The sequence below is a fragment of the Thunnus thynnus genome, chromosome 5 (assembly GCF_963924715.1).
Source record: "Thunnus thynnus chromosome 5, fThuThy2.1, whole genome shotgun sequence".
In the NCBI taxonomy this organism is placed as follows: Eukaryota; Metazoa; Chordata; class Actinopteri; order Scombriformes; family Scombridae; genus Thunnus; species Thunnus thynnus.
Genome location: NC_089521.1, coordinates 17,345,249 through 17,368,216, shown reverse-complemented (window position 1 = coordinate 17,368,216; position 22,968 = coordinate 17,345,249). Strand labels below are relative to the sequence as shown.

At 40.9% G+C, this 22,968-nt stretch overlaps 2 protein-coding genes across 5 annotated transcripts in view; one reads left to right on the top strand and one right to left on the bottom strand.

Annotated features, from left to right (window-relative positions):
• Window positions 1-370: 370 nt before the first annotated feature.
• Window positions 371-22,968, top strand: part of pgpep1l (pyroglutamyl-peptidase I like) — a 34,788-nt gene continuing 12,190 nt past the window's right edge. Inside the window, exons 1-7 of one of the 4 annotated variants that reach the window (XR_010928401.1) lie at window positions 373-733; window positions 811-863; window positions 951-1,067; window positions 1,507-1,733; window positions 1,810-2,023; window positions 11,437-11,491; window positions 11,656-12,617. Coding sequence is in view for 3 of the 4 variants with exons in the window: in XM_067589683.1 (XP_067445784.1) it covers window positions 703-733; window positions 811-863; window positions 951-1,067; window positions 1,507-1,733; window positions 1,810-1,984 (603 nt within the window). In the remaining variant the exon portion in view is untranslated. The other 3 variants (XM_067589683.1, XM_067589682.1, XM_067589684.1) reach the window with 3 other exon arrangements.
• Window positions 2,066-22,968, bottom strand: part of igf1ra (insulin-like growth factor 1a receptor) — an 84,180-nt gene continuing 63,277 nt past the window's right edge. The window contains exons 6-21 of the mRNA XM_067589681.1: window positions 22,677-22,885; window positions 22,390-22,516; window positions 21,470-21,705; window positions 21,156-21,323; window positions 20,424-20,631; window positions 16,851-17,137; window positions 16,613-16,752; window positions 16,304-16,469; window positions 16,088-16,187; window positions 15,781-15,851; window positions 15,454-15,683; window positions 14,817-14,921; window positions 14,469-14,628; window positions 14,100-14,229; window positions 12,062-12,196; window positions 2,066-8,415 (exon numbers count right to left, since the gene is read on the bottom strand). Coding sequence (XP_067445782.1) covers window positions 7,899-8,415; window positions 12,062-12,196; window positions 14,100-14,229; window positions 14,469-14,628; window positions 14,817-14,921; window positions 15,454-15,683; window positions 15,781-15,851; window positions 16,088-16,187; window positions 16,304-16,469; window positions 16,613-16,752; window positions 16,851-17,137; window positions 20,424-20,631; window positions 21,156-21,323; window positions 21,470-21,705; window positions 22,390-22,516; window positions 22,677-22,885 — 2,989 coding nt within the window. The 3' untranslated portion in view covers window positions 2,066-7,898. The remainder of the gene's footprint in view (window positions 8,416-12,061; window positions 12,197-14,099; window positions 14,230-14,468; window positions 14,629-14,816; window positions 14,922-15,453; window positions 15,684-15,780; window positions 15,852-16,087; window positions 16,188-16,303; window positions 16,470-16,612; window positions 16,753-16,850; window positions 17,138-20,423; window positions 20,632-21,155; window positions 21,324-21,469; window positions 21,706-22,389; window positions 22,517-22,676; window positions 22,886-22,968) is intronic.

Genomic DNA, 22,968 nt, shown 5'->3' with positions numbered 1-22,968 from the left:
AAATTCATATGAATATTTTGTTTATTTCCTTTTGAATTAATATTTTATTGCATTTTCCCTGTAATTAAGTTAGGCTACATGCCTAATGTTAATTTATAACCTTCAAAGTGCTGTGCCCATTATAGGCTACTGTAAATCAAACTACACTTAAGATTTTTTTCTTTCAAATTTTATTGTCATCTATATCGGAACCCACAGGAAATTCAATGAAATCCTTGTACCAAGGCACCCTCAATTTTAACAAATCTGAAAATAAAAATACACACGTCAAGAAAACCGCCGTTTATTAGATTGTAATTTATTGTTTCCGGTAAAAAGCCTTCAAATGTAGCCTGTTTTCCGACCGTTTATATTTATATGTCATCATTCGCATAATAAAGTATAAAGAAGTGTAGTGAGTACATTCTGTAAGTCCTAAATTGTAAAAAATTGAGTGAACACGAAATTCAGTTTGATTATCACGCTATTTAAAATGTGCGACAGCTTGTCTTGGACTTGAATTGGATGCTAGAATTTACCGGAGGTCCCTGAATGCGTCGTCTCCACCCGATCTTACTCATTCGACGGAGAATCGCGCCACCAAGCGGACGAAAGACGAGTTGCAGGAGCCAAAATAAGCTTGTTGTCCTCTTTTAATGTCAAGTTATTAAATCCGAAACAACGTCTGTGTTTTCTTTCTGACCGAGTAAACCTGACTGCGTCATGAATGAGAGCGAAACTGTGGTCGTTACAGGTAAAGTAGGAAGTGTTTGTTGTTTAATACCAACTTTTGAAACCGGCGTTATGTCTGTTTTTTATTCTATCTGTTAGGGTTTGGACCTTTCAGGCAGTTCTTAGTGAACCCCAGCTGGACAGCAGCACAGGTAATGTTTTTTTTAAAATAACATGCAGTGCAACAAGTCTACTGTAAGCCATATGGACTCAAAATGTCTAATATTTCTTTAATCAAGGGGTTGAAGTTGGTCGGATTGGGAGAGCGGATTGATGTTTACACCAAGGAGGTAGCAGTGAGTTACTTCAAAACCCAGCAGATCATTGCTGAGATTTGGCAAACTCTTAAACCAAAGGTAAAAACATAAATATATTCTTATTCAAGGCTTAGCCATAATTTTAGAAATTATACTGAGGTCATGAGTCTCTCACCCAGATAATTTTGACCTTTTTATTTTAATGTATTATATTTTTTCATTTCCAAAATGAAATTCTGTAGGGGAAGCAATAAATCCTTTGTTTATTAATTAGTTGGCTGGAAAGTTTTTTTTTACATTTTAAATATATTTAGTTTAAAAACAATGGAACCAGACCATAATTGAATGTAAACTCTCCACCGGTTGTAAAACTCTCAAATTCCCAGAGGAAATACAGTGAACATGACATCAGTGTCCTCAATGTTAGCAAGGGCCCTGGACGATAATTTACTATGTGTTGAAGCCCGTAAATACTCTCTGATTAAGGTATGTGAAACTAAATATCTCACATGACCCTCTGTGCCTGTGTGTATTCCAGTTTGCTGTTCATCTGGGTATCGCCAGAGGTTCCCGAGTCGTCATATTAGAGCAAACAGGGAAGAACAGTGGATACAAAGACAGAGATGTGTGTGGCTTCTGTCCTGAAAGTCACTGCTGTGTGGAAGGAGGGCCGGAGAAACTGGACTCGGTGGTTAACATGAGAGCTGTTGCCAAACACTTCAAACAAGCAGGGATGGATGTAATTTATTCAAGAGATGCTGGCAGGTAGGCATCTGTTCCTGCAGTGTGTTGACAGACACTTAAAGACTTTGAGATAACGCTTTCTCTGTCCTCCTCTCAGGTACCTGTGTGATTTTGCGTATTACTGCTCACTGTATCACGGTCAGGGGAGAGCGGCCCTCATCCATGTACCCTCATCTGGCAGCCTGGCCTCAGCTGACAGACTGGTACTTCTTCTACAGAGCATCATTCAGAGCATGCTCGGCCAGCTGGAGGACCCTTTACAAACAACTTGAAGAGATGATGACAGCTGATTCCTCAAGCTAGCAGACACAGTGAGCTAGATCCTCTAATAGTTACCTTTTTTCCCACACCACACAGGTCTCAAGGGAAATGAAATAACAGAGTCATAGTTCTCATTCATTTATTTATTCAAAAGTTCAGAAAAAAAAGAAAATACAAGAAATTCTCAGATACACATTTGGAGATGGCATGTCAAAAAATACACCATCTCAGCTATAGGTGTGAAAAAACTTTGAGGCCTCAGATACAGAACTTGAAAGAAGACAAGAGTGAAGTGAATGTTTTTTTGATTATTTCTTTCCCCAATCAGGTAATGAACACAGAGATTTTGTGAAAGTAAATAAAAATAATAGTAGTAGACCAAGGCCCCCTTCTGAAGTTATAGGAATGCAAATCATAAAAACAGCGGCATGATAATGATAAACCTCAAACTTGTTATTGCAGTTCTTCATGTGAACCTCATTATCCTGACGTTCACATGAAGAACATTCCGAAGAATTAAAATGATAATGACGACTGCATTGAATCCGTTTCAGTAAGTTATTGTATATTTATGCTGGAAATCTGGTAACACAAAAAAAAAACAAAGCTAATAGTGTGAAGCTGTAAACTCAAGCCTATCATCTTTTTCTAGTCGTGTTGTTTACTCTTAACAATGACTACCCGTAATCTAGGCAACATCCCTGTCCTATATATGTCCATGTGTTTATTTTAAATGCTGTTTTGACAGGTTTGTGATCTAATGGTAACTAGTAATTCACCTCAAAACAAGTCAATGTAGTGTCTACTCTGACAGCTGAAATATATCATAAATGTTTGTATCATTACATACATTCAAACTGGAAAAAAAAAAGAAATGCACAGATATGTTAAGTAACTACATAAGCTGTTTGCCTGTCAGTGATTTTCAGCAGCAATCTGACTCGTTTTTCAACCAAAAGATGTGTACTTCCATTGTTATACTCTTAACTCATGCACCGATAAAACGCTTGCGAAGAACCTTGATTGAGCACCCAAATTTCACATTAGAAGTTACCCAGTGGCCTATTCATAATCACATTTTTTTTTATTGCTTTTGAAATCATTTCAACATGTAATTATCAAATTATTTGCAGAATTTTTCAGTTTTAATCTCCAGCCAAGGAGCCCATGCATCAAGACAGCGCTCTCCATGTAGCCTCTGTTAGTAAAAAGTAGAAATGAGGTCTTATTAGAAGCTTCAAGATGTAAAAAAAAAAATCACTTTTTCCACCTTTACACTCAACATTTTTGATGACAGTATAAGATCCACTGAGGCGACTCTTTGAACCAGCAGCATTATTGTAAGTAGAGCTTACTTACGAGTGATTCAAAACGACAAGAAAATCACAAAGAGATTCACCCTGATGGTAGTGGAAATGAGCTATCACTAGAGCTGTAACATGGTGGCATTCAGCAGGTAGACGTGGACAGGAGAGATGATGGTATTTATATAACCACAGTGAGTTTATGGGGTAAAAAAAAAAAGATCAATTCTAATCATCCTTGTGACAAGAGCAAGGTTTCTTCTGCTGCTTTGATTCCAACACTGACTGACAAATCTTTAAAATAGTCTATTTAGGAGTTTCTACTGAGAGTAGAAACACACAAGAGGTGGAGTTAATGCTATCTCTATGAGGGTTTTGTGTAGAAAGTACAGAAATATCCATGTTACATTCACATTAATGATCCATAAACAGAACTAAATGTATTTTTGAATGACTTCTGGATGTTTGGAATAAACTTAAGTTGTTGAAATGAAGGAGTGGTGCTGTAACCTTGCAGTATTACAGGCTGCAGGTAAACGGCAAAAAAACCCCTACAATGATTTTTGGAGGTCAATAAAACATTTTCCCTTTTTTAAATATTCCCCATGATAATTGTTAGGTTTCTATATAAATGCATTTTTAGATGAGACTATGAAGGTTTCTGTCTGCTGAGGATTTGAGGTTGTGACAACATGTTGGGAGTCAGCAGAGATGGAATGTCTGATGTTGGATTTGTGCCCCGGCTTCATTCCCACACACTGACTGTACTGCACCTGCTCTGAGCCACAAAACACTGCAAACTATCCTGTCAACATAAAATGTAAGTTGTCATAATTATGCAATCTTTTCTCGCATAAATAGTCAGATAATTTAAACCGATTCTGCAGAAAACGAGACCACACTTGTACCGAAGGCCTCTATTATAACACACAGATCTTTCATTTGTATTCTCAGAGGTATAAACGTACTTTTTGTAAATCACAGGGCCATAAATCGGTGGGCTGAACCTCCACACAGAGATTCCATCTCTTGTCCTAGTCTGTTTTTGTGAGGTTTATCTAGAACCCTGTGGATTTCATCCAGATGATGAGGTTTCGGTACAAGCTGATGAGAAAGAGTGAGATGTATTTGTTTTCCATACGCATACATATATTTAAAAAGAGTGAGGTAGATATATACTTGAAAGAAAAAAAAAGTTTTTTAAGTCCCCCAGTCATGACACCAAAGAAAATACATACAAAAAAATCCAACTTTATACTGAATCATGGGGCATTTATACAGTGATTTAAACTGATATCACAAAAGGAAAATAAAAAAATAAATAAATAACACTCCTACAGAAAAAAAACTTAAAGAAAGGAAAAATAATAATAATCACCAAGCAACATTTCCAAAAGATGAGGAGAAATCCTTCAAAACACTTTTCACTATTCAGCCTCCATTTTTTAAGACCTTTTCCTATTCATAACATTGAAATGTGTTCCCTTCCCTGGACTTTAACCCATCCTTTATTTGGTTTTCAGAAGCAGTGATTATGAAGACAAACAGATAAGACCTGTTCTCACTTTGAAGAAGTAACATGTCAACATTAGCAGAAGTGGTGTAGTATTGCGCTTGAGAGTGTTGAAGTAATAATAAAAAAGAAAAAAAAATTCAGATGGGTGAGAGATGGTTGGCATAATTAAGGCAAACAAGACAACCCAATTAGCCCTACTAATTCAAGAGGAGGCAGGAAATGGATGGGTTAAAATACCAGATCTGGTATGAAGTAAATATCTCGTGTACTGGAACTAATCCTGACTTCAAAAAGGAGGCACAGAGGGGGGAAAACAGGTACAGTTTGCTGTAGAGGTCAGTGAGGGGGACCAGAGGGAAGGAGAGAGGGCACTATTGGATTCAACAAAGCATGATGGGGGGAGGAGGCAGAGGAGGGGGAAGGAGGTACAAGGTGAGACAAGTAGAGGACGATCATGAGAATGTGTGGAGAAAGCAAAGCCTTTACTTTGACCTGAGATTGAGTCGCACCTAGAGGGCAATGCTAGGCGCAGTGCTAGACAACAAGTACAAAAAGGGTGCAGAAAGTACACGCTCACACATCGAGCTAAGGTGTCCATTCCAAATAATAATAATATTAATAATAATAATAATAATAATATAGACATCCACAAAACAAATACAGAAGGAAACTTTTCATAAAAATAAAAGGCAATGAACAAAATGTAGTGTTACAGAAAACCTTCTGGGGTAACAGAAAAAAAACAGTTTTATATCTAAGTCATCTTATTTTTTGTTGTTTTCTTTATTTTTTTAACAGAATTTGAGGATATAAGAAATGGACTGTAGTGGAGACCATAAAATACCAAACCTGAAGGATTTCTTTATATATATACTGTAACATCCAAAAGAGAAAAAGAATAAAATAGCAGCTTTGTTCTGTACAGACATAGAGGCAAACATTTTGAACCGTAAAAAGGTTTAAAAAAGTGACAAACCAATGATGTGTATAAAAACGATCCTGCAGTCTAAAATACAACTGTAAGACCTTTATATGTGTTTGAAATGTAGAGAAACAAATGACTATTCTAAAAGAGACCAGCTGTGTCTTCAAAGTCGTCTCTAGGCTACTAAAATCTTTACCAATCCAACGCCTTCTCGTTTTCTATCTCAGGTCTTAGATTCTGTTGGTGGTTGTGTGTTTGGTGCCGTTTGAGTTGAACAGCGCTGTCAGCAAACGTTGTTCACCTCTCGTGTGAAATGCACACTCAGTAAATGACAGATAAGGGTTGAATAGAATGAAAGTGGAGGCAAAGTTGTATCCCTTGATTGTGAAGTTCAGTGATTTGCAGTGTGAGATTTATGATGTTTTTGTATTACAAAGACAGACTAAGGCTGTGATTCAGAGTTGGTGGACTTAAGTCACATGTACTTTGCTCAGATATTCAAAAAATCAAATGAATGAAGAGGAACGTTCTTTATGCTCAGGTCTGAATAGATTATTTTACAAAATAAGTGACTGGTTAATTGTTTGGTCTATAAAATGTCAGAAAATAGTAAAGAGCAGCACAATTTCCCAGAGCACAAAGTGATTCTTCTTCGTCTTCAAGTCGCTTATTTTGTTTGACCAATAGTCAAAAACCCAAACATATCCAGTTCACCATCACATAAATCCTCCAATTTGAGAAACTGGAGCCAGTGAAATTTTGTCATTTTTGTTTGAAAAATATTTACATTTTCTTTAGAAAGACTAATTGATTAATTGACTAATGTTTCACCTTTTATTAAAAAATTACATTTGAAAATGTTTCTTTTGATAAACCCCCAAGACCTTTTATATTTATACCTATTTATAATCTTTTATCCTTTATGCATCATATCCACACAATGGATCATGACTCACAAAAAAATTAGGCTTTATGACAAAAATACAATTTTTAACTTGGTAGATTTGTATACATAAGAATCTTTTAGTCAGCCTCTAGCATTTAATAACTTACAATGGTTATAATCAGTTAAGAATCCAGTTGTTCAAAGAAATCTTCCTAACATGAATTCATACTGATATTGTGTCAGGTGATTTGAAAACTTAAAATCTGATGAAAGAGGTGTTTGCTTGCATTTCAACTCAACCTACTTTTATGCTGGCTACTCTGCCATATATGTAATACACTTGATGGAAATGTAGTTTTGACTTCAAAGTAGATTTATTCTAGCTCCAGTGCGGACGCAGCCTATTCTGAGAGAACTTTGACTGCAGGTGTAAATGCAGCACATCTCAACAGAAACGCTGTAATCTGTCCTGTTATAACTCCACACAAACACACAGCAGAGAAGCATGAAGTCTGAATACCACCAATTAATATTGATATCATTCCCCGGAAACAGACTTCTACTCCAACTCTGAACCACAGCCTTAAACAATAAGGGCAGACCTGTATGAAATTGGAGAAAAAGCTTGATTTGGCAATAGTTTGGCAGATACACAATAGGCCCTCCTCTTCCATTTTGACACACTCCTGACGGGATCTACAACCACAGAAATATCAACAATGATCTCAGTCCAAAATGTTTAATTGAGGCATCCTCACATGACATGAGCCAGCCTGCTCATGGAGAGAGAGTCTTTTGATGGAAAGTCATTTTAGAAATGGAGCTATAACCATATTATAGAGAGAATGATGTGTTCGTATAAATACACACTCAGATATTCACAACATCCTCTCTGAAATCTTCAGGAAAAAAGTGCTCTTCTGTTGGATTTGCTGGCAGATATGCTAAAAAAAAGTTCATGTCTTCCTAAATCTGTAAGTCAGGATAAATGCCTGTATTGATGTCCTTCTTGAAGGACTTATGTAACAAAGATGCAATACAGGCTGCACAGGAAGGAGTTCCCCAGTGTTGAGTCTGAGCCACCAAAACTCCAAATGCTTTAGCAGGTTTCTGTGCTATTCTTCAGTTTTTAGAGTTTATGTTTGACCTTAAAGGAGTGGAGAGACCATCTACTGGCACACAGTAGAAGAATGTCATTTCTTACCTCACCCATCCCTCCTTAAGAGATGGAGGAGAGGTTTGTGTTACCCTGTGTAAGAGGAGGAAGGGCTGGTCTGGCCACAGGGGGCTGATATCAGCAGGCCGACGACTGGGGCAGTGGTAACGCCCGTTCGTTCTTTCTGCCCCCGTTCATGTGTGCATAGGGTTGCATCTCGTCAAAGTTGGGCTGCAGCACCACCACAGGCCCGTTGGCCGAAACATGTCCTGAGTGCTTGTCCAAGGCTTGGCCTGGAGACGCTGAGGCGACTGGGCCCGGGGAGGAGGGAGACACAGGTCCCAGCAATGGAGTACTAGGGCCTTGCATGGGGGATAACTGCTGTGTAGGAGGCGGCGTGCCTCCTGTGCACCCTGACGAGGGGGCAACGGCAGCAGAGGGCTGCCTAGTGGATGCAGGGTCCAGTGGAATGTTCTCCATGTTTTCTACCTCCATGTCCAGCTCCTCAGTGTCCGGCGGCTTGTTCTCCTCACTGTAGAAGAAGCTCAATTCCCTGAAGGGAGGATCCAGTTCATCGTTGATGCTGCTGATGATCTCCAGGAAGGACGGACGCATCTTGGGGTTGTACTGCCAGCACATCCTCATTAGCTCAAATCTGCAAGTGATGTACAAAAAGTTAAAGGATTAAATACAGGAGTTATTTGGATTTTATACAATACCTTTGATGTGCAAATGTCCCATATGACCATTGAGAAGGTTCCTCTGTAATCATTCCTCCTCTTCATACTGGCTGACTCCATTGTAAGAGATCAGTCCTTTTTCTGTGTAAAAATGTATTCTTAAGTGCAGCTGAAGCTAACACGAGGCTTCAGCAGTCACAGTTAGCCAAATCAAGTAGGTATCTTCCAAACTTGCATTTTTTTAGTACAAAATTCCCTATTTGTATCTCCCCAGACATTATTTCCTTGCCAAGTTGCAGCAGACAGCCAGTAACACAAAGATGGAATCTCGCACTAAACTTTGGAATAAATGACTTGGCTTGATTTGGCTAACTCTTATTAGCTTCAGAACGAGGACTGTGGATTTTGTCCCCCAAATCCTACAGTGTAATTGTGCAGGAGGGGATTCACTTCACAGCCAGTATGGATAGGAGGAACAATTACAGCAACCAGTAACTATTTTAATGCACATTTTGGCACATAAGTATTGTGTTAAGACAGACTTGAAAAAATCTGAACCCATCCTTTAAAGCTTAGGAGTGGAAAGATTTCATGTTTGGTCAAAAATAAAGTTGTCGTTTGCTTCTTTTTCTCACCAGCAGGTGGCAGGAGACACTTAGGTTTAAGCACTATGGTGCTCTTGAAAGAAAAACTGCAGACAGGACATAACAAAGTATACAGTATATTTACTAATATACCACAGCTTACTAAATTAATTATAACTACAGTCCATTTCTGATGCTTTGATTCATTTCCCTACTGTCCTTTTGGAAATCAGTTCTGTGTTTTTCAGAATAGTAAAACCAGATATAATAAAAAAAACATAATAAAAACAAGTGATAAGGCTCACCTATTATATTTCACATTTCCCTATGTAAGTGGGTGTGAATGTAATGTTTTACAGAGATTTGTTGTTGCCAGGCAGCCTTGGCAAACTAACAAACTATCTCATTTAATGCCATCCAGTAAAATGTTTTGATTACTAAAATTAATTGAAATAGTGGACAGTGTAAGTACATGCAAACGTATTCCAAACTTGCAGTTAGCTATAACACTTAAATTAAACTATAAATTAACTTAAAAATCATTTTTTAATGTCAAGTTCAATCAAGGCATCTGGAGTTTGCATATATTGGATTTATTGCTACATTACTAACTCACACAGTAAAATCAGTAATGTAGCATGTACACAGCAGCGCAGTAAATCATGCGTAAGGTTACGGTGCCAGGCCAGCAGCCGAGCTATGGGAATGTCAAAACAACATCATAAAAGGGAGAATTATTACAGTTTTGTGTGGTGCTATACCACACGCCACAACTTCAATTATACACAAACAAGCTAAGAATACTCTAAAGCCCGCTGACATAAACACCTCAGCCATCTCTCTACTCTTGCTGTTCTCTCTCTCCTGTTTTCTTTCTCTCCGTCACTCCCAGTGGTCTCTTTGTAGCTACATCAGCCTCTGCAGCTGGGTGCCAGCTCCTCTCTGCACAGAGGAATTATGGGTAGAGCTCTCCAAAGCACGCGCCTCACTTCATACTCTGAAGCAGCAGGGGGGCGGCTCTGACTTGTTTTTCAGCGGCGCAGCAAGTGTCTTAAAGTTAACGTTCAGATGTCCAAACCCAGGCGGCGAGACCTCCCGTGAAAAAGACGTGTAATGCTTGGAGCCGAGCCAACGCTCCAGAGTAACCTGTCCGTGTAGTCCCACAGAAAACTCTTCTCCTCTACCATCTGTTGCTGTGCGTGAGGCTTGTTGATGCAAATTAAGAAAACAAACACTGCAGTAAATCTTGACTTCTTGTCAGCGTCCTGACTGTCATGGCACACACAGACACATGCTGTTGCTATTAGGCAACATTTACTTGTACTTGAAATGTCATCAGTCAGCCACACTGGTCAACATGTAACAGCTCCAAGTGTTACGTGCACTGTGAATGCCTGGTTCCTAAACTGGCATGAAGAGAGCACTTTGGGGTCAAACCACAACGTTCAGACACTTATTTGATTTCAAATCACGTTAGTTCCTTTTACTTGTTTGTACCAACTGAGCTTAACCGTGTATGCAACTTTTGTTCAAGACATTGAATGCTGAGTGTTACCAACAAATATCTGGTACCGAAAGTGTTACAAAAGCGCTTTCAAGATGGGATTTGGAGGCAGTCAGGCTTCTACAAAAATCCACACTGGTCTGGGTACAGCCAAAATTGCACCAGACTAAGAGATAGACAAAAAAGATCTTGAAATACTGATAAAATCAAAAACAGACACATTTTCAGGCCAAGTGTGAGTGCAGAGCGGTCTCCAAACATCAATGGTGGACATTTAATAAACTTGAACAGGAATCTCTTGCAACAGAACTGCACAACTTCACACATGCAACGTCCCCAGCATGGTGAAACCTTGATGTATAACAGCGCTGTAAGAGATACTGCACATTCCACAATAAATCGTGATGTTTAATGTGAATCTGTCTTTCATTTTTGCCCCAACCCTGCAAGAGAGAATGCACTTTTGTCCGTAGGAAACTCGAAACAGAAACATGGGAAATCCAATCAGTGACCCACAGTTACCTGAGTATGGGAAAGACAGTGCGGGGGAGAGACATTCAAAGCTCTCCAAATATGATCTCATCTCTCTCTCTGTTATCCTGCTCACTTCCTCTTCTTGTATCTGACTATTCAGGCATTGTATGAACTTCGGGGTTCACTACACTTCAGCAGTCTCCTGGAAATCTCCATTAAGTCACTACAGCAGATGCGACCAGCAGCAGCCTGACTTCCCTGTGTGTTTCTCACAGACCAGGAGGCAAACCCCCACCCCCCCACCCACCACCTCTGTAACACAATCCACACACTCCTGTAATCAGGGCAAAACAGTCAGGCTGCCATAGAAACCAGAGGTTTGTGTCTGCACAACACTTGGCCTTGTTTTTTTCTACTCACTCTCTCTTTCTAAGGTGAGGTCAGCCGTGGAGAGTGGGAGGGGAGAGAGCAGAATGCCTTCTTATTGAGGTCAGTGAGGGAGAGGAGAAATGCATATACTGGTATGCAGCACCGCACGCTGTCAAGCAGGCTGTGCTGTGTTTTTTCTCCAACAGCTGTGGTGATTCATTAATGAATTCTAAATGAATTAATGAATCCTGTCTGTCTCTCTCACTCCCTTTGCCTACGGACAGACACCATCACCGTCATCATGGCCCTTCGCAGCGGCAGGAATGAAGGGCATCTTTCACACACGGGTCGTGGCATCCCTTCTATGGGCCGAGACAGATGGGTGAGGAGTCCTCTCACTGCCAGCTGACCACCAGGGCCATGTCGTCAACGGACCACATTTAACCTGTGACGTTAATGTCAGGCCTCATCTTGGCTCTACCTTAGTGACACACCACATGATATCTTACACACTTAGAACCACAACTTAAAATAGATGCTGGGCAAAATATTAATGGGACACACATCGTGTGAGACGGTGGCAGTAGAGGATAAAACAATACATACTTCAAGGATGTTAGAACATTAATCCAGAAGGCCTAAAATGGGCAAAATTACACGGTTATTGATCGCATGTACAGAAAGACTTACAGCATGTCAGGGCAGTTGTCAGGTTTGTCCAGGAGTCCTCCCTCCATGACAAAGCGCAGCACTTGTTCGTTGGACATGCCCTGATAGGGCTGTTCCGCTAAGGTGGCGATCTCCCACAGCACAACACCAAATGACCTGTGGTGAGAGATGAGGACAAATTTATAAAATATTTTTACATTTTTGCCTCTTATGAGCAACTGTAGAAAAGTTTAAAGCTTCTGTCAGTTCAGATCACCAAGTACATTTATTCATTTTTATTACGTCTAAATAAGTCTTATCTATAAAGGACCAAAACAGTGTTTTTGCATTTTCTTTCAAACTATTATGACAACGTTGTTGCACACCAATAAGTCTTATTGACAGGTTGGATCAAAAACTTTTGACTGACGAAACCAAACAAGTACAAACACTGTTGCGACTTGTATTATTTTTGTTTATGACATTTCAGTCATCATCGGGTAAAAGTCAATGGATAAATTTAATCAACTGTACCTGATGGAAGTCTGAGGACGAAAACATCATTACATAAATAAATAAAGTGAGTATAAGTGGTCAACAGTTTGCAAGATTCTTTGTTTTCTTCACTTCCTCACTCACTGCAAATCATGTACAGTATATTTTACATTAATGCTAACCATATTTTAAAGCATGCTGTTGTGTTTTAGATTTATTAATGGTGTTTTTCAAGCAAAAAAATACTAATATGGTTCTTTTTACAGTCCTGAAATGTTTTAATCCTGGTTCGACCATGTAAAGCACCTTCTAACTGTGCTGTATAAAGAATAAAGTTTATTGTTTAAATACTGCAGCATTTAATTCCTACATTATCTACAGTATAAATAACCTGTTAAATCTATTTAATGAGCAGAAGATGTTCGAGAATGATATAGAAGAGAGAACCAGTGCTCAACGGATACTCTTAAAATTATCAACACTGTGTAAAACCTGGCAGCTTAAGTATTAAGAATAATGTAGGCTGTGTATCAGTGTACCAGCCAGTGAATAATAATGATTTCATTACTGCAGGACAAGCCTTAGTACAGTATTTACAGTAAACGTCACCTCAGTTTTACCTCAGGCTCCCTTGCAATGAGATTGCTATGCAACTATTCATGGAGAAATTCTTAACTTGACTAACAAAGACCACAATATTTGTTCACTCTTGCTAGTCATATTTTTACCATTGGCATGAGTTCTGAGAGCACACTCAACAGTCTTTAAAACAGCCTTATTACAACACTGCGTGTAACTGGCTGAAACAGTCTTGTGCTGACAGACAAAGCCACATTCAGACAGCTTTTCTTGATCAACAAAATAAAAAAAAGTCACCTACTCGCCGATTCCTAAGGAGCCTGGAATGGGTTCGTCTTACAGTAAACTTCATCTGTACAACATCAAAGCGGAAGATATAGTACGCAATGTGGAGGTGGGTTTGTGCTGGCACTGCAACCTCTCATTTGAGAACATCTGGAGCAGTTTAAGCCCACTCTTAGGGACTGACCCGTGGGACACTTTGAGTTGGGAAACAAAAACTTGCAAGGGAGCTAGTAAACAATTTTATTTCTCCACAACAATATTGCGCCTGATAGAAAAATGCTGAGACTTCTCCAAAAGCTGGCATAAAAAAAGGTGTCAGGAGGAAAAAAAAAAATCCTTTGCTATAATATTTTGTCATGCAGAGAAGAAATTCCAGGGAGCCAGCTGGAAAACAGAAGATTTTGACGGTTTTGGAAGTACTAGCTGTCATGGCATACACAGAAGGGATAGAGGACAGAAAATGCATGTTCAAACTAAGTAAGTAGTTAGCTAAGTAAAGAATGTTGTTACAAATATGGGCCGTGAAGTGATCCGAATGTTTTTATAGTTTTGACTCCACAGCATGAACCGTTTTAGCGTATCCAGACACACACACACACACAGACACACAATATGCAGACATTTCTGAAATACTTTGCAAGCCCCCAGGATTAGAGCAAGTTTATACATGTATAATGCAGGCTTGTGTATGTGTGTGTAAGAGAGTGATGTGTTCTCATACCAGACATCAGACATCGTAGTGAACACGCCATCTTTCAGTGACTCTGGAGACATCCAACGGACAGGCAGCAGGCCCTTCCCTCCTTTTCGGTAGTAATCCGTCTCATAAATATCTCTGGTCATGCCAAAATCTGCAGAAAAAAAGTAGAAACAGAGGTTGGGGAAGCCACTAAATATCACTCATTCTGTGTGGGAGAGGAAGCTCCTGAGAGCTCATCCATTCTCTCACCTCCTCCCTTCCTCTGTCCATCGACATTAACTGCCTCAGGCACTCACTGAAATCCAAATACTTATTTTTCGAGGCCAGCGGAGTGGGTTCAGCATCCAGCAACCAGGGGGCGGCTGGAGGCATCGTATTAACTTGACTTACCTCCAATCTTTACAGTGAAGTCCTCTGCTACCATGCAGTTCCTAGCAGCCAGATCTCTGTGGACAAATTTGTTGGCATTTAGGTACGCCATGCCGTCGGCGATTTCCCCTGCCATTTGGATCATCTTTTTTAGCGGGGGTAGGACCTGGCTGGTGGCGTTCTGTTGAGGAGCGAGAGATGAGGTGAGGTGAGAGGGTAAACGGCACAAAAAAAACGAATAAACAACACAGTCTTCATGTTATATTTATCTGCTTTCCTCAGTTCAGCACTACAAAGTGGGGGATGGATACAGTGTGTGGAAAGGTGTATGTAGGTGTGGGAGAGTGACAGAAGGGGGTGGGGTTTTACTTCTTTGCGGAGAGAGCGCAGGTGGCTCTTAAGATCTCCACGGGTCATCAGCTCCATAATCACCAAGGTTGGCTGTCCCTGAGAGACCACGCCCAGCAGCCGCACCTACACCAATCACAATACAACACACATCAGCAGGCATAACCCAACTCTTAAAATGAAGAAAAGAGCGTCTCTTTAACTCGGTTTGAAAATTGTAAAAAAAAAAAAAAAAATTCCTTCCTTTAAATTATTCAAATTGAATTTTATAATAGAGTGTTTGGATTTTTAGCAGCCAGATTCGATAAAAAGGTTATAACAACAGCTTGCAGAAGGGAAAAGCATCTGTTTAACGTAGGTAATGATGCTGTGATCATGCTGATCAGAGAATGTACACATTCTCCAGGAGGCTGAGACCTGCCTCAGGCTGCAGCTCCCTGAGTAGACAACTACACTGTACTCTGTGCTTGTGACCTGCTGGCCTCTTTCTCTTTACATCTATGCTGATTAAGTAGGAAATAATGATAAGCGAGAGCACTGTCTCACGACTGGTTTCAATATGACAGTATGTTGGTTTATTTATAACCTTACTGTAATGATTCGTCTGCATTCATTTGTGGTGCCTGACGGTTACCATTTGAGGCCGTGTCTCTCTTACCACATGGTGACAGTTGAACTCCTTCATGACAGAGGCCTCGTTCAAAAACTCAATGCGCTCCCTCATGCTGGCTGACTCATTGACTGTCTTGATGGCCACTCGCGTGTCAGGTTCGTCCTTGACCACTCCCTTGGCGATGCCTTCGTACACCATGCCGAAAGAGCCCTGGCCCAGTTCCCTGTGCATGGTGATCTTCTCCCTTGCCACCTCCCACTCATCCGGGACGTACACTGGCAATACACAGCAGACAGCAGGTTAGCACCACATACACACATTGCAAGGTAATGCATAGAGATATTTGAAATTTGGCATTAAGATGGCTCTTACTCTCAGCAGCACTGAAGTACTCTGGGTTGACTGAAGCATAAAGGACTCCATTCCCCAATCTGTCGCTATTCCTGTTGACGCAAACACATCTCAGTTAGCCAGCAGGCAGCTCTGATTGTGCATGGTATATATAATTCTCTATCGCAAGTCTCCTCTTCACCACAGGGGAATGTTAATGAAAACAACACCTATTAACTCTAATTAACATCACACCGGTCATTAAGTTTCATGAGCATAGCAAAGTAGAACAACATAACCAACAAACTTGGTTTGGCAATGTGGAAAGTCTGTTCATGAAAATACTTGCCTCTTTTTGTTAACAAAGAAGAAGAGTGTGATAAGTCCAGCAATGAAAAGCGTCACTATGATGGGAATTATGATGACCAAGTATAATGCAACATCTTCTTCTGTCAGAAAGAGGAGAACAATAAAAGTGATCAGCAATGATTAAATGTGGAATTTTTATCTACTTTAAATTAATCAAGAAAATATAGTATTTAATGTGTGAGACATGTTGCATTACGTTTGGGCGGAGGTACGCGGAAGGTCACGCTCTCCGTCCAGGAGCCGTTCCCTGCTAGAGAAATGGCACGCACACAGGCAGAGTAGTTCCCTGAGCCCAGGTTGGTCAGCCGAGCTCCTCTGTGCTCACGGTACTGATGACGCGACACACACTCCTGTTTTTCAGGCTGAAAGAAAAACAAACATTTTGTGGTTACTGCTGGAGGGACAGCAAAGACTCAAAGTCAGGTATGGAGTGTTCTGTTTGTATAGGGGTTTCTGTCCCATGAACTGACGGTTAAGTCTTTTACTTTTACCCCGCCTGACTCACCTCATTTCCCAGACGGAACTTGATCTCATACGTCAGGATGAGTCCATTGGGCATGATGGGCTCTGGCCAGTGCAACACCACGCAACCCTCAACCTTGTCGTTCTCATAGATTACTTTTCCAGGAATGTCATCTGCTTTGCCTGGGAAACACACACACACACAGTATTAACAATATTATAATGACGATGCCTTTTATCATTTCCATCAAAGGTCGTATCCAGGTTCGCGTGGTTCTCACTTGCAGGTTTGGTCCTGGAGAAGACAAAGCCTCCAGCGCTACAGCGCCCCACCTCCTCATTGCAGGCATGGATGTCAATACGGTAGACAGTGAAGGGCCGCAGGTTGGGGATCTCTAAGTTTTCTGTCGTGCTCTTGTCCTCTGAAAAGGGGTACTCCCTGATAGGAGGTATGCCATCTGTACTGTTGTCCACTGGGCCAAAAGTGGTGTTCCCCCTACCAGCACCGTCGTGCAGCAGAGTGTTGTTAGCCACACCAAAAAGGTCTCTACGTCGACGGTCTGGAGGTCTGAAATACAGAGGGACAGATCAATGCAATTACTATGATAAAGTTGTCTTAAATAAAGTGAGCACTGTTAGGATGATAGAAGACAAAAAGCTAAACAGGATGCCCTGGAAAACCTATTGTAAAAAATCAAAATTGCCTGTTTATAGCTCCCAAAAGCATTTTACACATAGCTTAAGCATCTCGCTGGACCGGACAGAGTGAGTGTGTGTTTCGTCTGTGTGTGTGCGCTGTGTGTCTGGATGCTGCATACTACTCCCTGTGGAGATATGTCGAGGGATGAGGTCAGACGGGTCATAGTGAGGTGGACAGACAGAGAACACGAGAGATTTTTCCAGACTAAGAAAAAAATCCTAACTAAAGCTGCTGTCCAACATATCCCAATCAACAATGAAAGAGGACAAAAGGGGGAAAAAAGCTGAAATATAAGCAAGAGAGAAAATATGGCTTATATTTTTGTGACAACGACACTGAACCAAAATGTTCAATTCAATAATGAACAATTTTCAGCAGCCACTGTGGTAAATGGACACAGGTTCCTGTAGTGCAGATGATAAGCTGTGGAGCCGTGTGAAGCTAGACATTGTCATTACTGAGGGCAAGCAGGCGCTGACAGCTGTGGCTGAGGCAGCAGCAGAGGCACAACAGACGCCACAGGGCACCTTCCCTACGGTTAACAGTTACCTGTGAAACCTGCAGGGTAGTTAGCTCAGACAGACGGACAAAGAAAAGAGTCCTGGCTCTGATTGAGTTGGAAGATGAAAGCTGTATTGATCCAAACAAGTGGCAAGGTAAAAAATAAAAGCACAAGTGATGTACTGTACATGAAGCCATTACAAAGGGGTTGTTTGGAACAATATGATGTAAGAAAATAGTCAAAAAATAGTGAAAAATGCCCATCACACTTTCTTAAAGCCAACAGTGATGCCAGTCCAAAAACCAAATATATTCAATTACTATCACATACAATACAACAAGGAAAAGCCGCAAATCCTCACACTTGTCTAGAGATTTTTTCTTTAAAAAATGACTGAAACAATCATTCGTGAAAGTAGCTGTAGATTACTTTTCTGTTAATTCATTAAACGTTTGTGTTCTACTGGGAATTTTAAAAAATGCTAAACTAGGAGAGCTGACTAAGCAAAGGTAAAGTCAATAGAAAGCATCTTTTGTGTCTGAGCAGACAGGAGGAGCGGAGAGACATGGACAGATCCGTGGGAAAGACCAGTCGCACGGACATGTCAACATTCCTCTCTGACAGTTATAACTGGTGCAGTACAATCCAAAATCTTGTGCTCAAAAACTATTTGTTTCTACTGACATTTCGTCAAAAACAAATCAGACAGTAGAGTAAACAGTAAAGACACAAATGCACAAGTCTGATTTCCTGTGATAAAAGCGACAACAAGAGGAATAGATATGAATAGATCACACAGAGAATTGGTGGCAGAGGCCAGAAAGAGAACTTGAGAGCTCTAATCTAATGTGCAATTAGAGCGTTGGGTTAACACTGTGAGAAAGCTCCTCAGCTGACTGAAGCATGACCTTTTAACTAGTGAGTTACTACAGTCGGTGTCCTGACCTCACCTTCTAAAAAAAGATCTACCTTTTATGCAACAGAATGCAGAGAGGAAAGCCGTGACTACACATTCAGTCAGTGGTGAGTAGGGCACATTATTAGCACCTTAGTTGTAGAAACACATGCAATACTGCAGGTTAACAAAGAAGAGTGAAAGATCTCTGGATTTGATGTCAAAAGGGGCAACTTCTACGGAGTCCTTATCAATTCATCTGTCTGTATTTATCATGAGTTTCAGCAGCAGGTGATTACAGTAAATAAATGCTCCAGCAGGCTGATAACAGGTTTTGGATTGTACCAGAAGATCTCCTGGCAGCCATCCTCCTCTCCTCCAGTAAATCAGTCTGCCTTCCTTACTTTTCTGTTTGTCTTCTAGCGTTCACTAGCCAGCGTGATGGGGCTCTTCCCTCATTCATTTAAATTCCAGATGGATTCACTGTACATTTCCTGGCAGCTGTCTCACTCCAGAAAAAAAACAAAAAAAAAAAAGAGCCCCGGACAAAGAGAGCGTGCAAGGGGAGGAGGAGAGTGGAGTGCCGAGTGGAGGGGGACAGAATGGAAAACATTTCCTCTTCTTTCTTTTTCTGTTTTCACCCGCCCTCTTTCCCCTCACCCCGGGTCTAAACCCTGAACTTTTGAAAAAACCTCCCCAATTTCGAGCCCTTTCCCTAGAGTGGTCTGTAATAATGCCGGCTCTGTTACAGTGGAGAGTCTGTGCATACACAGGCTGAGCCCTTCGCTGCAGGCCCGGGGACCTGCCACCCGCCTGTTTCTTAGACAGCTATACTATAACAAATCAACACAGTCAGAGAGAGGAGGAGGAGGAAGGGGAGGAGGAGGAGGAGGAGGAAGAGGAGGAGGAAGTGGGGGAAGATATGAGTTAAATTGCAATAGAAAGCTATGTTTTATTATTCTTCCTCTAAAGCCACATCGATCCAATTCAACAATAGCATTGGGTAGGAAAGCAGAAGTATTGCTTCTTGAATGAGTGAACTTTGGGGCTCAGCGGCATCGTTTTGAGATATGGATTTCCAAGATACCTGCTGTGTTCTTCATAAGAACCCACAAGTATATCAAAGCTCTCTGTATTTTACTGTGATGGATGGCAAGGCTAAGCAGAGCCTCAATTCAACAAACACAAGCATAGATTGTGTGTGACTGTCTATATGAGAATAAAGGAGTGCGGGAGGAGAATAAAGCTGCAGTCTTTGAAACAGTGAAACATTCATAGCCACGAGCAAGTTAAATGATAACACAACACAGATGTCAGTCGCTATAGTGGAGAACAAAAGCCTGAGCAGCTAAGAGTGTGCAGCCAAACTAGGCCCTTCAGACTCCTTAATCACCTCTCTCTCCTGGGTTTGTTTGTGTTGCCTAAATTGCTGCCTGCTAGGTCCTAACATCCTCCGTGCCACCATTGCCACGGCAACAGAAAGCCACAAGAGCGCTAAGAAGGCTTTGGATCCTACTCAGCATGTCTCCTCATCTGCACCGCCCGACAAAAGGGCTGAGCCCAGCGGGCCGGCTCAGCCCCAGTCCAGTCCATCTACACACCCCATGCTCAGATCCCATCAGAAGGTGTCGTTACACCCGGGCCGCCACCTCATCCCATAGTTTGACCTATCGAGGCAAACAAGCTCAGCTCCTTGCCGCTGTAAACAGTTTAAGGAGATCGCTGTGAGGCTCTGCTCTGTCTGTGTTTTACTGTACCTTGGCAGAAAGATGGCATTGTGAAGGAAGTTCTCGAAAACTTTTAGAAAGACGCGGTCGTCCTTCTCCCGGTCCTTCTCCTCAGGTGTCTTCGGGCAAACACAGCATGGGCCCTTCTCTACCCCTGACAGGTCTGACTTGGTGGGCTTGGTGTTCTCTTCCATGTCTGTGAATCCTGTTGCTGGGAATCGCATCGGGACCTTCAGCTCTGTGTCAGAAGAAAGCAGGAGAGTTTAGTTCCTGTATGCAGTCATGTTTCAGTATTAAAGGTACAGTACAGCAGTTTGGGACGTTGGGATCTACTTGCTTTCTTGCAAGAGTCTGTTGAGAAGACTGATTTGAAAACATCTGACATGGCTCTGTCCTTAATGTAAAACCCTCTGTAAAACTCAACTTTTTGTTTTTTGCACAAATATGATACAGCACGTGAATTAGTGATTTTTAGAAGTGCTAGTTGGTGGATTTTGTTACCTTTGGACAGAGCCAAACTAGCTGTTTTCCTGTCTCCAGTCTTTATGCTAAGTTAAGCTTACCAGCTACTGTCTGTGGCTTATTTACTGTACAGACATGAAAATGGTATCAATCTTCTCATCTAACTCTCAGGAAGAAAGTGAATACGCGCATTTCCCAAAATCTCAAACTACTCGTTTAAATGACATGAAAAGTCTCATCAGTGGGAAAGCTCAGACAATAAATAGGGGATGACTATTATGTAAAATGAGTGATGCAGACCTTTGGAGCAGTAGTTATGTTGGTAGAGCTCCCTGTCCTCAGGCTGCTGCTGCCAGCGGACCAGGTAGTAGGTCAAATTGCCGTTGGGAAAGACTGGAGGTGACCACTTCACCACCAGCTTGGTTGAGGAGTTGGCGTAGGCACGGGGGTCTTTGGGCATAGTCGGCACTGCAATAGGGCCAAAGTTATATTGTTATATGGTTTGTTATATTAAAATGTTTACCTGGTTATGTACAGTAATGACTGAAAGGTATCAGAAATACAAAAATTAACACCTACAGTATTGGTGCCAACAGAGTGATGGTCAGACTTACTCGATGGGCGGGTCCGGATGTAGATTATATCACTTTTGGCGCCAGAAATGTGTTTGTCCTCCACCTGAAAGGTAATTGCCCTCACAAAAATGGCATACTGGGTCCATGGCTTGAGGTGTTGAAGCATGACACTTGGTTCAGTGTTTTTATCCTGAGGCTGATCCACATCCACCATGTGCCAGCTGTTTGAGCCACAGCCATCCTGGCCATCAAACTCTGTGATGTTCTGGAAAGGGCTGGTAGAGACACAAAACATGGCTGACATTGACAAGAAAGGATTTCCACCATTTACAAAAAAAAATCTACTCGTATCAAAATTGATTGTTGGTATGAAAGTAAAACACATTCATTCACATTTGAACATATGATCTTGCCAGTGGTTTTGCATTTTTTACCTCATTATTTACAATTGTTTGTGTATTTTCCAAAGCATACCACACAATTTTTGAATCATTACCAACCTTCAAGACAGCCATTTCTTTCACTTTGTACCAGTTCAGTATGAAGATCTGCTAGGTAATCAAACCCAGATCTCAAACAATAAGCAGACATGGATGATGTAAATTTGGTTATTTGTTTTGCATTAAAATAAATTAAAAGATCAGTCATCTGAAATCAGAGTGCCTCAAAGGCAGAAAAACAATCCAAAAGTTCAAAAATAGTCTTTGGGAAAGGGTTTACAGTAATGTGAAGTGTACACAGTTAGTAGTAATTGAGGTAAAGTATGCAAAACCAGATAGGCATGATCATCTTAGATGCTTTTTTCCATAAAATAATTTGAAAATTCTGAATTTCAAATATGTCCAACATGTTTTTTGTATTTTAAAAAACCCTTTCATCCTGTCTCAATACAGAATTATTTTTATGATATGATACTGTTGTATGGAGTGTAATGATGTGTTTGTCTTCTGAGTACTCACGCCTCCTTGTAGTAGACTACGAAGCTGATAAGGTCTTTGTACTTCGGCGGCCAGAAGCGCTCCCATGTCAGCTTGATCGTATAGCTTGTTGTGGTGTTAGACAAGAACTTCAAGATATGGCTTTCACCTGTTGGGACAGAGCAGGATCCTCAATGAGACATATACAAAATTAAAATGACACTCTGAATGAATGAAAAAAAAAAAAAAATCACAGGTTGACTTTTTTTTTTTTTTAAAGATCACTCAACACAACAAAAATGTGTCAAAATTCATATGAATATACTCACAGCTGGCTCTTTCACCATTGTTGCGGAAATCACCCTCCTCTGGCTTCACTGTTATGCCTGTCTTTTCCCACATCATATGGATCTCAGACATGCAGAGTTTGGGGTTCAGACTAAAGAAGAGACGTCCAGTCCGAATAGTCAGGTTGTGCTGACTCCAGTCCCACAGGTACTGCAGGTGCTGGTTGTTGATGGCGGAGAATGAGTACATCCTGATAATGGAAGGAAATCAAAAGAGGTTTCAACAGTCTCATATAGATCAACAAAGGCTTTTTTTTATTGTACGAGAACAAGT